This window comes from Bombus vancouverensis, chromosome 11, assembly GCF_051014615.1.
Source record: "Bombus vancouverensis nearcticus chromosome 11, iyBomVanc1_principal, whole genome shotgun sequence".
Lineage (NCBI taxonomy): Eukaryota > Metazoa > Arthropoda > Insecta > Hymenoptera > Apidae > Bombus > Bombus vancouverensis.
Window position 1 is genome coordinate 3,456,297 of NC_134921.1, and position 17,506 is coordinate 3,473,802.

General features: G+C 38.4%; 1 protein-coding gene across 1 annotated transcript; it reads left to right on the forward strand.

Annotated features, from left to right (window-relative positions):
- The first annotated feature begins 294 nt into the window (after positions 1 to 294).
- On the forward strand, positions 295 to 1,155 carry LOC143303392 (uncharacterized). Its single transcript, XM_076622883.1, has one exon. The coding sequence runs from the start codon at positions 295 to 297 to the stop codon at positions 1,153 to 1,155; it is 861 nt and encodes a 286-aa protein (XP_076478998.1).
- The last annotated feature ends 16,351 nt before the right edge of the window (positions 1,156 to 17,506 follow it).

Genomic DNA, 17,506 nt, shown 5'->3' on the forward strand with positions numbered 1-17,506 from the left:
TTTGGGACCTCCGTTGCGATGGAAGTTTCAACTTAGCAGACAAAAATATGCAGTTACGAAATACCGAATTAGGTTAGATCGTCACGGGCGATTACGGGCACAAGGAAGCAACCATCCAAAGCAACTTGTAGTGTAACACTACACTACACTGTCCTCTTCATAAGGAACGTGGAGGAAGACTCTTCATGAGGAACGCGGAGGAAGGCTCCTCAACTAAAATTTTATCTCCAGAAGACCAGGCCTTTGAAACGCATTACGTCGAGCACTCCACTCAAGATTCGTCCGGACGATACAATGTCCGCTTACTATTTAAGCACAATTATTCCCAGTTACAATACAAAGCTACGTACAAAACCACAATATCAAGAATTTTTGTGCGAATATGAGGAATTGGGTCACATGTCCGAGATCCCAAATGATCCAAGTGATGATCACCCATTCATCAAGGCAGACAGTGTCACGACCAAAGTACGCATCGTCTTTGATGCTTCTGCCCGATCATCATTCGGGAAGTCATTAAATGATCTTCTAATGATAGGCCTCACCATCCAGGACGATTTATTCACTTTTCTTCTAAGATTCAGGACACACAAATACGTAATCGCAGCCGATATTGCTAAGATGTACCGGCAAATAACCATTCATCTGGAAGATCGACGGTATCATAAAGTTCTTTGGAAAGAAAACATAAACGGTACAATAAAAACTTATCAATTAAATACCGTAACATATGAGACAGACTTCGTACAATACCTTGCTATACGTACTTTACACCAATTAGCGCAAGACGAAGAACATAGCTATTCAATAGGGGCACGGATATTGAAACGTGATTTTTATGTCGACGATTTGCTAACAATAGTGAACACTCTCGAGAAAGCAAGGTCGCTACGGGATGTACTCATTGACATAAACACGAAAGGGGGATTCGAGCTCAGACAGTTGGTCTTAAACGAATCCAAATTAATAGAGTCACTAAGCATCAAATCAGATCAGTCGAACCACCTCTCATTAGACGACAAGGATGTTAAGAAGACGTTGGGACTACGTTCAAAAGCTACATTATCGAAAGCTACATTGGAAAGATACTCCGGGATACTCATTAAAACAAGATCCCAGAATTCACAAGATAACAAAAAGGGCAATACTCTTTAGAGTAACTCAACTATTCAATCCGTTAGGTCTGAGGTAAAGTTGTTGTGCGTGATACTTGTAGGTGCTGACTGTAGATGTCGTTGATGGGGTACTGCTATTTTTCTTCCAATTTAGATGCGTGGAAGAAAAATCGGACTCCGGTCGCCGTATCCGTACCCGAGTTCCGAACGTTCGTAACCTAAGGCGCTAACCACTGCGCTGCTGTCACGTAATTTTTAGGGCCGGTTAGTGGAAATAAAATATTGTTGAGTCGTAACACAACAATTAACTTTGTTTTAATCAACCTTTATTGTGAATTCACCAATCACAATGTAACACGCACTGAATTAGCATAAATCACAATTCACTTCAACCACGTTATGTAAGACTTAGTTACAACAATACATTAAGTACGCGACATATAAGAGTAGAGACCGATATAGATATGTTGACTATTCTAAGGATACAGAATAAGTGAAGTTTTACTGACGATACTGTGTCTGAGGAAAGCTAGGGGTGGGTGTGTCTAAGTACACGGGATTATCGAATTTGTTGATGACAATTTTGGTTAAGGAAGTGAGGGCAGTAGACACCGTCTCCGATTGGATAATAAGACGGTTGGTGGACCAGGAAGGGTTTTAGCCGCCCTCGCGAGAAAGTTGCCAACGGAACATACCAGATGTGGAGAAAACCAACTTTCTAAGCTAACACGTGGTAGACAATAAACGTAAAGGGAAATCTAAGACAGGAAATACTCGCTTGGTCCGAAGGACCTTAACTATGAAAATGCCAAGACCCCTGGTGGGCACTTAAGACTATTGAGGGTGCGCGCCAAGGATATGCAGACATCTGGGTGCCATCCTGTCCGTGGTGTGTGGCCTGGTCTCTGATGTGAATTGACGTTACATACCCCCCTTCTTAGATTGATTTTGGTCCTCCAAAATCTCAGTGTTTCTGCGGATTATGTCTAGATCAATTGGCTTTCTGGTAAGATTGCTGTTTGCGTGTTGGCTAAGTATATTATAGTTATGAAGACCGTCCTGGAAAATAAGGTTTTAAGCGGTTTCCATTAATTTTCTTGACATTACCTTCTATTAAAACCTCATAATACGGTGTTTTAACTTTTTCAATGGTGTAGGGTCCTAGCCACTCTATGTCTAATTTATCCTCTTTATGGTCGTTGTGTATTAAGACTCTATCCCCTTCTTTAAATATTAACTGTGGTTTTATTATTCGTCGTCTCTGGTCTCTTTGATATCTTTGTTTACTTTTAATCAATTGGTCGCGAGCTTTCGAAAGTCTAGAATCCCATTATCGTTTTCTGAATGCTACTTCGTCCGCGTAAGTGCGTTGTGGATTTCGTGAAATGGTCGAGAGTAAATTTGCTTTATGTCCGAATGGCAATTCAAAAGGTGTATAACCGGTCGAGTCGTGTATCATCGTATTGTAGGCTAGGCATATAAAATTTAAATGTTCGTCCCATTCTTCCCCTGAGTCCTTTTGAACACATTTTAGCATATCTGCTATTACAGCGTGAGTTGGGGTTAGGTTGGGGTTTTGGGGTTGAAAGTCATGATTTTCTTTTAGTATTTGTTCTATCTCTTCGTCATTTAAGTTCTGTATTGGTTCGTAAGCAAACTCTATGTCGTCGCGTTGGTCATTGAAAAACAAAAGAAGTCTCTTTATATGTGCTTTGTCTTGTGCGTTTAAGTTGTTGTCTCCTATCCCTATCTTTCTATTTGTTTTGAGTACGTTTGATATTTTCTGTAACCATGCGGTTTCGTCATATGGGCCTAGATATGTTTTTGTTAATTGGAAAAAGTTGTCTTTGTTAGGTGTTAGTCTTAATAATTTTGGTATTTCTTCTGATTTTTCCCAGTCTTTGAATTGTTTGAATAAAACGTCAGTTTGTGTTATCGCGTGTACTCTGGAAAGGGCGTCAGCGGCCGCGTTTTCCTTTCCTTTTGCGTAATCTATGTCATACTCGTATTCCTCTAATCTTAATCTCCATCGGATGAATCGGCTGGAGGGGTCCTTACAGTTGTGTAGCCATTTAAGGGCTTGGTGGTCTGTTTGAATTTGGAATTTGCGGCCTAATAAATATTGTCTGAGTCTTTTAACTGCCCAAACGATAGCTAATAATTCTTTTTCAGTCGTTGTATAATTTCGTTCAGGAGAGTTTAATGTTCTCGAAATGAAGCAACAAGGGTGCCCGTCTTGTGAAAGGATGGCTCCTAAACCTTCGTTACTGGCGTCCGTTGTCAACGTAAATGTTTTCGTGTAGTCGGGATATTTTAGTACCGGTGCTTGGCATAGTCTTTCTTTTAACGTATTGAAGCTGAGTTGTGTTTTGTCGGTCCAGTGGAATGGCGTGTCTTTTTTTTGTGAGTTCAGTAAGTGGTTTTGCTAGTTTTGAAAAGTTACGAATGAATTTTCTGTAATCACCTGCTAGCCCGAGGAAAGATTTTACTTCTGTTGGGTTCTTAGGTTGTCTAAAGTTTTTTACTGCTTCTATCTTCTTCGGATTGGGTTTTACTCCTTCACTTGTTACGGTATGTCCGAGGTATTCTAATTCCGGCTTTAAAAATTCGCACTTATCTGGCTGTATTTTCAGCCCCAATTCCCTAAGTCTTTGTAAAACGATAGCTAAGTTTTGGTTGTGTTCTTCTATCGATTGACCAAAAATAATAATATCGTCCAAATATACAAAGCAATGTTTGTTAATAAGTCCGCGAAGCGCAGTGTCCATCATTCTTTGAAATGTCGCTGGCGCGTTTTTGAGTCCAAACGGCATTCGATTATAATGGTAATGTCCTTGTGGTGTGCTAAATGCAGTGTACTTCTTTGATTTGGGATCCATAGGAATTTGGTGGAATCCTGAGGATAAGTCTAGGGCGGAAAAGAATTTTGCGTTTCCTAACTGTGATATTATGTCATCTATATCGGGTAGTGGATATGCGTCTTGGTCCGTAAGTTCGTTAAGTTTTCTAAAATCAATTACAATTCTCCATTTCTGTTTTCCCGAGGCGTCCTGTTTCTTTGGTACAACCCATACTGGGGAATTATATGGAGAGTCGGAAGGTTCTATAATGTTTTTCCTAAGCATTTCGTCCATCTGTCGCCTAATTTCTGTTTTGTGGCATTCAGGTGGTCGATAGGATTTAGTATTTATGATTTTGTTCTCTTTTAGCGTAATTGTGTGTTTAGCAAGTGAAGTGCATGGTAAGAGTTCTGTTTCGAGATTGAAGACGTCCAAATAATAAAGTAATATCTTTTCAATTGGTTCTCTGAGAGCTTTTTCTATATGTGAAAGTCTAACTAGATCTCTGAATGTAGAAATTTGATTGTAGGTGTTAGAATTTTCGATAGAATTAGTGATTTTTAAGTTGGACTCACCACCATTGATAAAGCATACTGGAGTCGGTCTTCCTTCTAGGTACACTGTCTTTGATATGGCTTGCCCAGGTGATATGGTCGTTACCGGTTGTACCAAAATAGTATTATTGTCTAGTTTTAATTCGTTGTTGGAAAGATTGAATTTAAACTGCCGTAATGCGGGGAAACCTAATATTCCATCTTCTATTAGCGGAAAATCATCATCTATTACATGGAAGTCTATCTTTTTGTCAAACAGATCTATAACGACGCGTTCTGAAGTTTCGAATTCAGAGTGCCCCATTGTGAATTTCTTCACAGGTACCGGTTCTGTTCTTGATGTCCATTTTCGCTTAAGCAGGTTGATTCCTGCCCCTGAGTCGACAAGAAATGTTCGTTTCGGTTGTCCGGCTGGTCCAAGGAGCACTGTGGGGAGTTCTCCTGTAGTTGCATTGATCCTGATTCTTTCGTTTCCATCTTGATGAAGTTGATTGGGGGTGCTCGTTGTTGTAGGCCTGGTGTTCGAAAATTTGGACATTGGTTTGACCTGTGTCCAAAGCGTTTGCACTTGAAACATTGTATCTGGGCTCGTTCTTCTAACGTTGCGCGTTCGGTTCGTCGAAAGGCCGTATTAGGTTGTTGGGCGAAACCATTTTGAATCGCTCTGGGCAGTGTGGACGTGAAATTTGCTACTGGTCGTGGTCGATTATCGGGGCGAATGGTCCGTTGCTTGCGGGTTCTGTACTCATGAAAGTATCTTTCGATTTCGATGGCGCGTTTCTCGGCTTCAATAAAATTCTGCGGCGGAGTGGTCAGTAGCATTTGTCCTATTTCTAATTTTAATCCGCGAACAAAGTCCGTTATCGAGTCTTTCAAGATTCTGTCGCTCACGGCGCGTCTGTTCATTTCATCTGGGTATTCATTAGTAATGCTGTGCTGTAACTCATTGTATGCTTGTCTAAACCGATTAATATAGCTCTGTACGCTTTCATTAAACGCTTGTCTAGTGTCTCGTAATTGATTCTGGTTTTCACGGACCGAGGTTCGAGTCGCTAAGTTCTGTCGTAGTGCTTAGTATAAATGTGCGTATTCTGAGATGTGCACACTACGTATTGCCATAGCTGCTTTTCCCGAAATTCTCTCAGTCTTAATCATTCTTAGCAGTAAGTACGGTTCGCTACACATTACCCTTATCTCTTCGGCTTCTCTAACAAATTCTTCCACTCCTATATCATTTTCGCCGTTAAGTTGTGATATACATCTTATGACGTCTGTAGCTTTAAGCTCTGGTTGCGTAGAACGTTGAAGGAACGCTCTGTCCTCGGGTGATTGTGGTGGTGTCTGAGGCATTGGAGGAGGTTCTCGGAAGACTGATTGATCCGTAGTGGTGGGGTTTATTTCATCTATAGTTATCAGGGAGCTGGCTTCTGATCCATTTCTCATTTGCGTGCTTGCTAACTTATCGTTTATTCGTGCGATCTCTGCTTCGAGTAGGTTAAATCGTTGCGTGGAAGTCTCGCGTTCTTTCTGCCATGAGGCTATTATAGCCCTAACTGTTGGGTCTATCCCACTACTAGTTGAAGCGGCGTCAACCATTTCGGTATTACTTTCTTGTGGCGTTGCCATTGTTGTACTACTTGTACTGTCTGTGCTATTTGGCAAAGGAGTTCAGCGTTCGCTCACCTTGATCGTTTAGCCCGTAGGAAAGGTTCCGTTGCGGTGTTCCTTTGTCGAAACGTCAGAGGTGTCTGCTCTGTTGCAGTGGTCCGTTGATCCTCAATCTTCGAAGTTGACCGTAGCCCGAAATGCGTAATTTCGTTTTCTCGAAGCTGATGGATCCTGGCACGGATTGCCAAAATGTCACGTAATTTTTAGGGCTGGTTAGTGGAAATAAAATATAGTTGAGTTGTAACACAACAATTAACTTTGTTTTAATCAACCTTTATTGTGAATTCACCAATCACAATGTAACACGCACTGAATTAGCATAAATCACAATTCACTCCAACCACGTTATGTAATACTTAGTTACAACACATTACATTAAGTACGCGACTTATAAGGGTAGAGACCGATATAGATATGTTAACTATTCTAAGGATACAGAATAAGTGAAGTTTTACTGACGATACTGTGTCTGAGGAAAGTTAGGGGTGGGTGTGTCTAAGGACACGGGACTATCGGATTTGTTGATGACAATTTTGGTTAAGGAAGTGAGGGCAGTAGACACCGTGTCCGATTGGATAATAAGACGGTTGGTGGACCAGGAAGGGTTTTAGCCGCCCTCGCGAGAAAGTTGCCAACGGAACATACCAGATGTGGAGAAAACCAACTTTCTAAGCTAACACGTGGTAGACAATAAACATAAAGGGAAATCTAAGACAGGAAATACTCGCTTGGTCCGAAGGACCTTAACTATGAAAATGCCAAGGCCCCTGGTGGGCACTTAAGACTATTGAGGGTGCGCGCCAAGGATATGCAGACATCTGGGTGCCATCCTGTCCGTGGTGTGTGGCCTGGTCTCTGATGTGAATTGACGTTACACTGCCGTCGTCCGACACTAGTTAGTGTCGAGTGGTGGTATTTGCTGTTGAGTACCGCCATAGGTCTATTAGAACCGGAACAAGTACAGGCAAACTTAAAATTACAAGAACTCTGGAAATGTCACGTGGAATGGGACGATGCTAGGTACCAAGCAATATTCGTGTAGCATGGTTAAAACTCCAGTCTCAATTACAAAAAACTCACTGAGTTATCATTCCTATACGGGTCACTATAGACAGCGTCACGTTACAGTTACATGGATTCGTTGATGCCAGTGAGCGAGCATATGGAGCTTGTATCTACCTCCGCAGTACAGACAAAGAAGCCATTTACTATGCTCAAAATCTAGAATAGCACCACTGAAAACGGAATCCCTACCCGGATTAGAGTTATGCGCGGCAGTATTATTAATCAAGTTATTCAGCAGTGTTACTAAGGCCTGAAACCTTGCAGTTGAAACAACCACCATATACCCTTAAACCTTTGTTGCAAATAGAGCAACCGAAATTTTTCAAGTTAGTCAATCCACCTTGCACACCACACTTTGGAGGATTATGGGAAGCGACAGTTAAGGCGCTGAAACATCACTTGATTCGCATCATGAAAGACACACTCTTCACATATGAAGAACTAACGACATGCAGATAGAAATTGAAGGTATCCTCAACTCGAGGCCATTAACACCATTATCATCTGATCCCAATGACCTCAGTGTATTGACACCCGGTCACTTCCTGATAAGTGATTCAATAACCAGCACTCCCGAGTGCGATCCCACTATCCTAAAACCCGGCCGACTGTCTTCATGGCAACGGGTACAACAAATGTAGAACAGATAGTATAAGAAATACTTAAATCATCTGATGGACGAAAAAATTTGACATAAAGCGGAAACCACGGAACTCAAGAAAGGCATGCTAATCATATTAAAGAAGGACAACAGTCATGCACTCCAGTGGCCTATGGTCGGATAATAAATCTACACGCAAGAACTGATGGGATCACCCGAGTAGTTACCGTAAGAACAATTAACGGCCCCATTACCTATCGACGACAATGAACAGAAACATACTCAATAAATATACATCTTTTCCGAATGTAAGTAATTACACACTTCATTACTACAGGCAACTTTTGAATGGGACCGTTCAACGGGGGTGGTATGTTCCGAATTTTGAGTGGCCATCCATCTATGGCTCGGAGAGCACCTCTCCTTTTTTTGGGAAATTCCGAATTGCCTACATTTCCGAGCGGTAAATCTGACGACGCAGGGATTATGGAAAACCCAGGCAATACCAGGGCATATGAACCCTCGAGAGTACAGGTAAACCATGGAAAACCCAGGGCTGGGAAGCACGATGTGCGGACGAAACTCAGCGGCTGGTGGAGAATATCAACAACTTGACTCTTAACAAGATCTTAGAATAGACGTGTTCAGAACACCAAGCTCTACTTGTATACAACAAGTACAAATAAAGTGCCAAACTATACTAACACTCGATATATTAAACCTCCTCCACCTTGAGCGTTAATTCATTCAAGGTTCGCGATATCGACTGACCGGTTGGACCTGACCAGTCGCTTTTTAGTTGGTAATTCGCAACAGCCTTCGCCGATGACCTGGCGCTAATAAGTAGAGCAAAGAGGCAGGAGAAGATCGAGAACAGACTCTGCGAAGCAATAGGGACGGTAATCCGATGGTGTGCAGAAACAGGGTTACATTTATCCCAAAATAAAATAGAGGTTATTCTGTTTACGAAAAGGCGAATTCCTAAGATAATGGAAATAAATATGGGAGATTACTTGCTGGTGACAAAATAGAATATCAAATATCTTAGTGTGCAGTTGGATAGCGGAAGAAAATTTACCCAACATCTGGAGAAGGTCTGCGGTAAGGCGGATGCCCTGATGGGGGCACTAAGGACATTATTGCCGAATGTCAACAGGCCCACTGGCTCCGTTAAGAAACTCTATTACGAAGCGTGGAAGTTGGTGGTGCTTTATGTCACACCAGTATGAGCCAAAGAACTGAAAATGTAAAAGAATAAAAATATTTTGAAGAGGGCGCAAAGGGCAGCACTAATTCACGCGTCTACTGCGTACAGGGCGGATTCCTACGCAGTACTGTGTATACTTACGGATGCACTGCTTGCAACCTGACACAAAGAAAATAGAATCAGTCTTCACAAAGATCAATACCAAACCACAGAGAATCATAAGTGCAGCATACGTATCTCACAAAAGCAAACTCCCACCTGAATCTCTGGACATCCACCCATACTGGGCTCACCCTCTGGGCAACAATCTAACTCTCTTTTCCTCATCGGTGGACATTTCAACTCCCCAAACCAGGAAAAGACGAAAATGATCCTATCAACTACAAACAGACCTGTTAAGTTTATTCAGTAAACTCTTCGAAGTGATAACCCTCATATATCTTCACAATCATCCCCAGAAACAAAATACAATTGTAAATGAACAGTTTGACTTTAAAACAGGTCACGCCACAATAAACCAATTATTCAGAATAAGAGAACACATTATTCTGGAAGTACACAAAAAGGAAAGCACTCGACACGGTTTGGTACAATAAAATCATCCTAGAATTAACAGAAGTACACATCCCAATTGAAATAATCAAAATAATGTAAAACTTCCTCACTCATCAACCCCCAAATTTATCCTATCTGGGGTCTCACAAAGATCTATCCTTGGCGCAACTCTCTTTAACATATACATCAACGACATTCCCTTGTACAGAAAAGTACACAATGCAATCCACACTGTACAATCAATACACATCCTTGTGGCAACCAAAACAAAGTATCAGAAATCTCGAAAAGCACCTAACACAAGTCACCAACTTCCTAACGATCTGGAAATTAAACACAAATATCCACAAAGCAGAGGCAATAATATTCACCACTAAAAGCACCCAAATACTATCTTCCCTCACTGTTCAAGATCAACAAATCAAATGAAAAACACACATTAGATAATCACTATACTAGACCACAAACTCATATGAAGATTAGCTCTATATTAGCTATACTCAATAATCAAAAACGCTAGATCGATCGTAACCTAAGGTGCACAAACCCAGGATACAGATCCCAAATTTCACATTCAAAACACACAAAATGTCCAAAACAGATTCCTAGCAAAAATCTTGAACTCACTTACAGACTACAGCACAAGAAAACTACGCAACTAACACGTAGAACACTAAACAAAAATCACAACAATCCACTAATAAACAAAATAGCACCTTAAAGGTAAAATTGTACCTAAACTACCTAGAACTCTAACCCCATTAGAATAACTGCCATGCTCATGGGGTTTTGAATGTTTATAACTGAATATTGTTTATCAATCAATTTGGACATAATATTCCGCTTTTACATTATGTTCATAGTTGCACTTAGCATTCTGTGACTTTAGTAATCATGGCTCCATGATATAATCGTGGTTTGAATAATTTCATGTATCGCAAAAAATAATACCATTTGTTTCTAAAAACAAAACATGTTCTTCATTTAACATTATTAATCTCTTTTATATTCCAACATACAATGTCAAGATATTCGCAAAATTTTAAGTTCCTTTCAACGCGGAAAATATAAGAAGCACGTTAATACATATACCCGAGATAAGAGACATTGCAAAGAATAGGCCATAATGTGTAACTCTAAGTGAAATGTACAAGAGATAGTAATAAAAATCTACTCGTGAAATTGTTTGGAATCCGATGAATTACGGCTTTTTACTCCTAAATATTTTATTCTTTTTACTTCTATTTATCAAAAAAAGGTAAAGGCTCTTAACCCTTTGGAGTCTTATGTCGAGTCCGAATTGATATCCCTTTTCGTACCAGCCGATTCTTCGTCGACTGTGATTCAGCTTTATTTTTCCTTCCAAAAGTAATGCAAATTTCTTGACAAGAAGTATAACAGGTGAAGCGATCATTTAAATTCTTGGAATAATGCAAACAAGTAGTATGAAATGGCAAAAAACTTGTCTTTCGTCTTGCAAACTACACATTCGCATCTTACAGAGATAAAACTCTATATTTAAAACGACTGTCATAAACATAGTTACAAAATTCTCACGTTTCTTATATTCTCATTATCGTTCGTCGAACGGAGCAATTTAGCCACGACACTTGCAGGAAGTTCTACGTTTCATAGTGCTGTTAGAATCATCTTTATATACAGATTAAATTTCTAATGTAGTAGAATTAGAAAAGTAAATGGAGCAATGATGACATGATGACTGCGAAAACAGTGACTACAAAGATTGTGTGCATGGCATTGATATCGATTTTCGAAAAATAAGCATTTTATATGATGATCAAAATAATAACAGAATAGGCGGTAATTTTCAAGACTCGCAAGATGAAACAACTGTATTTGAAGGTCACAAACGAGCATGAACTAAATGGTTGGAGAAATGTTTCTCACAACAATAATTATTTTAATGATATAAAGTTTACAATTGGACAAAATCCCATAGCAGAATCCCAAGTTCCAAAACACTGTACCACACTTCTATAATTTTTAAATTTTTTTTTATAGATGGCCTTCTTACAAAAATAGCTTTTGAAATCAATTCATATGAGGAAAATATTATTAAGTCTAAAGTGACAGCAAAACATTCAATATGACATGGCTAGATAGACGATACAATGTTAGAAGTTTAAACGTTTTTAGATGTAATAGTCAATATGGAAATAATACCCCTTCACTATATAAGCGGTTATTACGAAGTGTTTTACTTGAATATTCCAGTTTTTATTAAGATATTCACGCGTCGTCCACTTTTTCATATCTTCTAGGCATTACATGAAAACAATGCCTACATTCAATAAAGATGTGAAAACAAGAACTGAACGAATTTCCTGAATTATTTGAGAAAAAAATTTGGGAATTACTTTGTTCCGGCTAATAATAATTCCATAAATGAATCCACTGTCGGTTTTAAAGGATGATTATCCTTCAAAATACACAATTCAAAAAGCCTGCAAACTGGAGCCTCATTTACAGAATGACTGAATCCCTATCTGGATATATATATTCATTTGTATCATATTTTCTTCTATATTTACAAACAAAATTGTGCTGCACCTTTACAATAATCTACAACAGTCAATACCAGAGTTACAGGATATTATTTACTTACTGACTGTTTTTATACAAGCAAGTTTTATTACTCTTGTAAACGAACTATCTGAAATGAACTGCCATCTCACGAGAACGCTAATGGTAAATAGACGAAAATATCTGCATCGCAACATCAGAGGATATCTGAACTGTGTTCCAAGATTGAACGGAATAACTGATTGTTTGAGGGTGGCAATGTAAATGTCTTGTGATTGAAAAGTGAGTTGTTTAATTGTTGTAACGTGAGTGTTCACTCATCCAAAAAAAAGTGTCTTGAAACATCTGGGACGAGACACGTTGGTAAAGGTAAGACACGCGGATTAAATGATGTAACAAATATTCACTGGTTTGATAAAGTGGCATGAAAATATGAAAAAAATTAATTAATTAAAAATAATCCGCGAACAGCACGGAACAGGGACACATCGGAAGAATCAAATTCTAGTTCTTGCATGACAAGATAAACTTGTTGTATCAATAAGTATGCGGAGCATACGTGGAGGAAGATTGGTTTTCAAGTCAAGTGTCACATTAAACTATAATAAAAGCATGGACGATGTAGATCTACCCCATCGATATGCTACAACGTATTGTTTCATCCCAAAATCACTGAAGTGGTAGAAAGAACTATTTTTTATCTGAAACCTCTATTATCAACGCTTATATTTTACACAAATCATGTACGGAAAAACAATATTTAAAAGACATGACCAATAAACAATTTAGACAAATACTTTTATTGGATCTGATTGATGACTTCCGCGTGACATCCAAAATTGGTCGACTATCATCCAGTGATCAGGAACAACGAATGGATGAAACATTATATATTATTATTATATTGCAATCGTAATGACAACATACAGATTGTGTAATGTGTTTATATCGCAAGGTACCAGGTAGAAGAAGAGGCACTTGCTACATATATAAATCATGTGAACAGAAACTGGATTTCATGTGGACAAATGTTTTAGAAAATATGTTATAATGATCAATTATTATAAGCTGTAAATAAAAAAGGTAATAATTAGCTTAATTTACATGTTAAGATTATACTTAATGAAAAAATATAAAATAACGCTTTTGAATGTGTTATTGTGTTAATTAGCTCCTGAAACATTGCAATCCTTCCAGCACCACTCAAGTTTTTCGCCGAATACTCTAATATGATTTTTTATGTCGACCAAATTATTAGTTTAGAGAAAATTGTGTTTAGTTGATTGTAATTTGTGAAGTAGTTTATTTCTGGATCTGGTTGTTTGGGGTTATCTGCGATGTTTTCGTTTGAGAATGTGCAGACTGTTTTGTTTAGCGTTTTGTCTTGTTCCATGTCATTTTTGAGTTTGTTTGTTTCGGCGATGATAATTCTGTTTAGTTGATCTCGGCCCATGTGTTCATTTTATGTGTGTATTTTGGAAAAGCGGGTGCCGACAATGTCTAGTTTTTCTGTTGTTTTAGTTATTATGAAGTTACCCTCGGTGTCTTTGGTTGTGTTGTGTATTGTTATACCTGCTTCTTGGATGAGGGAGGCTTCTTCTGGGGGCAATTTGAGAGGTGGGATGGGGCTTTGTCCTTTTGGTCTGAAGATTTGATTTATTTGTGGGAACATGTTGGCTGAGTCGTTTTTGGAGATGTTTTTTATTTTATTTGTCCAATAATGGTTTATAGAGTTTGCGAATCCTTGTTTCATTTGGGCTTTTATTTTGTATAGTAGGTAGTTTAGGAATTCTAATTCTTCTCTTTTGTCGTAAGAATAGTTAAGTTTTATGTTATTTATCGTGGAGATTATGTAGCTTTTGTCTCGATGTAGCTCTTTTATTTTGTTGTTGATATAGGGCTCGCATGAATTTTTTTGTTTTATGTTTGGCACAGATTTTTGAGTGAGTTTTGAGCGACTATGAATGAGTCGATTTGTCTGTTTGTTAGGTTGACGTTGTTGTAGATCTTTAGGTCGCAGTTTTGTTCGAGTATGTTTTGGAACTTTCTCCAGTCTGTCTTTTTGTAGTTGTACCTGGGTATCTCGGTCTGTGTTTCGAGTGTTAGGAGGTCAGATGTGTTCTTGTTTACGTGAAATATTAGGGCGTTATGATCACTGTCATAGGCTGGGGTTTTGAGGGTGTTATTTGGACGTAGATTTTGAAATTTTAGTCGTGCATCTGCTAGGCATATGTCCAGGTATGAGCGTCCTTTTGGGTAAGAGGGTAGCTCGGAGCTGTATAAGGTTGTTTTGTAGTGAATGCTTTTATTGTCTAGCCAGTTTCTAATGAATTTGCCTCTCGTGTTGTTTGTTTCGTTTTTCCAGCTCGTATGTTTTGCGTTCAGGTCGCCTGCTATTATATAGTAGTTTTCCGGTTTATTGAGATGTAAGAGTTCGAAAAGTTTATTGAATTCGTCGCTAAATTCTTTCTGGTTTCCGAGGGTTGCGTAGGCTGCAGTGATAAACAAGTTTTCCTTATTGCTTATTTTTATTTTTATGATCGTTGTTTCTAAGGTTTTGAAACTTGTTATTTTGTCATTTAGAATTCTTTTGTGTTTTATGGGGTTTTTTATGAGGATTGCTGTTCCTCCTCCTTGGCTGGCGTTCGGTCTGTCGTGTCTTATCATGGAGTAGTTTTTGAAGTGTACTTTGTGTTTTTTATTTAGTTTTGTTTCTGAGACGAGTACAATGTCGGGGGTTTCTTTATTTATTAGGGTTAGCATACTGTATCTTTTTTGATTTGAAATTAGAGAGTTGGCATTTATTGCTATTATTTTCAGGTGTTTCAAGTTTAATTTATGTGTTTTTTGCTGTAATTGTTGGTTTAGTGGATTTTAGCCATTCATCTTCTGCACTGTTCAAAGTGCTGAAGATGGCGCCGATACTTTCTTCGTGTGTCGATAGTGTTTTTTTTTCATTTAATTGCGTTTGTTGGTCTTTTAACGCTTGTAAGATACTTTTTTTGAAGTCTTCGATAACGTTTATAATGCTTTGTTGGGGGGTGTTATCGGTTGTAGTTGCGCTTTGGCTCAATCGCGGATTTAAGTTTGTTATTTGTGTTGTGTTTTCGATTATTTGGTTTAGTTTTGTTTGTTGTTTCACTACGTCAGAGAACTTTAGTTCTGGGACGTATTTACGGCTTATTTGGGCAATTCGTTTTATCTTTGTTTCCTTGTCTTTTTTCTTTTTTTCAGCTAGCTTTTTGCGCAGCTCCACGAGTTTTGGACACCCCTTGTAAGATGCGGGGTGTCCGTAGTTTTTGCAGTTAACGCAGAATATTTTCTCCTTGATTACTGCTTCTCCTTTTTTTATTTTGCACTCGCCTGGGCCGTGGGGCTCGCTTTTACACAGCGGTAGTTTAGGTTACAGTTTTGTGCTGTGTGTCCTAGTCGCTTGCATTTGTGGCATTGAGTTATATCGTTATTTTTTTTTATTATTTTTTCCCATTTTATTTTGTAGTAGTTAAAATGGTTTATACTTAGCAGTTTGCTTATGTTGCTGTCGGGGGATACTTGTATTATGTAAATTAGGACAAAATATATTGTTCTCCCTTGATCTTTTTGTCGTGAATCATGTGACTTTTGTGAATTTTACGTCGTCTATTTGCAAGGCTTGTAGGTTTGTGAGTATTTCCATTTCGGTGTAGCTATTGTCTAAGCCTTTTAGCAAGTATGTGTGGTGTTTCTCTGCTTTGGGTGTATACGTGTTGGCTGCCCGAAGCGTTTCTTTCGCTGTGTGGAAATCGGATAGATTTCGGAGGTAGAGAGCATGCTTACCTGAGTGTATCCTTTTCATATAAAACTTATTGATCTTGGCTACTTTCTCTATGAGCGTTACTGTATCCTTAGGGTCTTGTAACGTTATGTTGATAGGCGGTAGTTTGTATTCCCTTGTAGTGGATGGAGCCTTCGTACGCTCTTCTGCGGCGTGTCTGGTGGGGTGTCCGTCTGGGGTGGGACTGTGTTTTCCCATTTTGCCACGTAGTATTTGGTTTTTTTGTTTAATTTGCTCTAGCGTTGTGTTTGGTGTTGGGTAGTTTGCTGGTCCCGGCTGTGACAAAATTTGATGGAAGTCCTCTGTTTTTTCTGATAGTTTTACACATTCTTACCTTATTCTTGAATAAATTTTCAACAATTTTTATATTATTATAATAATTATCTTGGTAGACGTGGTACCATTGATCGAGATATGGTTCTGAAAGAGATAAAATTGTTTCCTTTAATCTTTTCCCCTTTCCTCCATAAATTTCAATATTCCCAATATATCCTGTAGTGGTTTCACATATTACTCGAACGAGGAGACCATATTTTATAATCTTTGCCGGGTTATATGTTCGAAATTTTAGTTTTCCTCTCCATGGTATGATACCTTCATCCAAAGATATTTCTTGATTTGTTTTATATACGAGTTGACATTTTTTTACAAAGTAATCTAACATTGGTTTTATTTTGAAGAGTCTATCTTTAGTATTACCTTGCAAATCGCAGTATTACTGTAGTATTACTTTTGCAAAAATCGGAGTTTCTAAATATGAATCAGTAGACCAATTTAAAGCGATCCTTTCTTATATGTCCCATAAGGAAAACAAGAACACGAAATTTTTTCATTTTTTTTCATTTCTACATCTACTCACGTTAGTATTTTAGGATTTTACTTCCATCTATATTCATTTTGATAATAATATAGGTTGATTTCACGGCAAAGCATTTCAAAGAAATCACTTCCAAAGAATAAACTTATGATTTAATTAACGCTAGTATAATCGGATGGAAATTGCTTTACTCCATGGGTTACCTATAAAATCTTCCAGAACAGGAATTTTGTATTGCTTGGTCCATGAATTTGTTTCGTAAGATATATAAAGGTCTTCGACATCTTCTTCACTACTGTCTGAATCACTCAACAAATGACGAATGCTTCTATTTCTAGTAAAATCAATTTCCATTAATAGCATTAACACTAATATTATCTTCACTTTCGGTATCACTTGGTATATCTGACAACACACGTGCACAAATTTCTGCGCCATATCCAACAGACTGATCTCTCATTTTTTACTGTCCTTTCATTACAAAATAAGAGTGTCGAGTACTCTATAGCGAAGACGCAGCGATTTCTAAGAATCACGGTTTTCTGTTTACGAATAGGAGATAGAAAATTTTGTTGCAAATCTCCAAGGTACGCGCGTGTGTCTGATGACTCGAAATCAGTAGAAACGTCAACACTTGAGGGTGCCATAAATTCTCTCATCCGCATGTGACCATTTTTGTGGTATGAGTATTAATAGTATGAGCCATTTATATGGGCCAGCGGCACT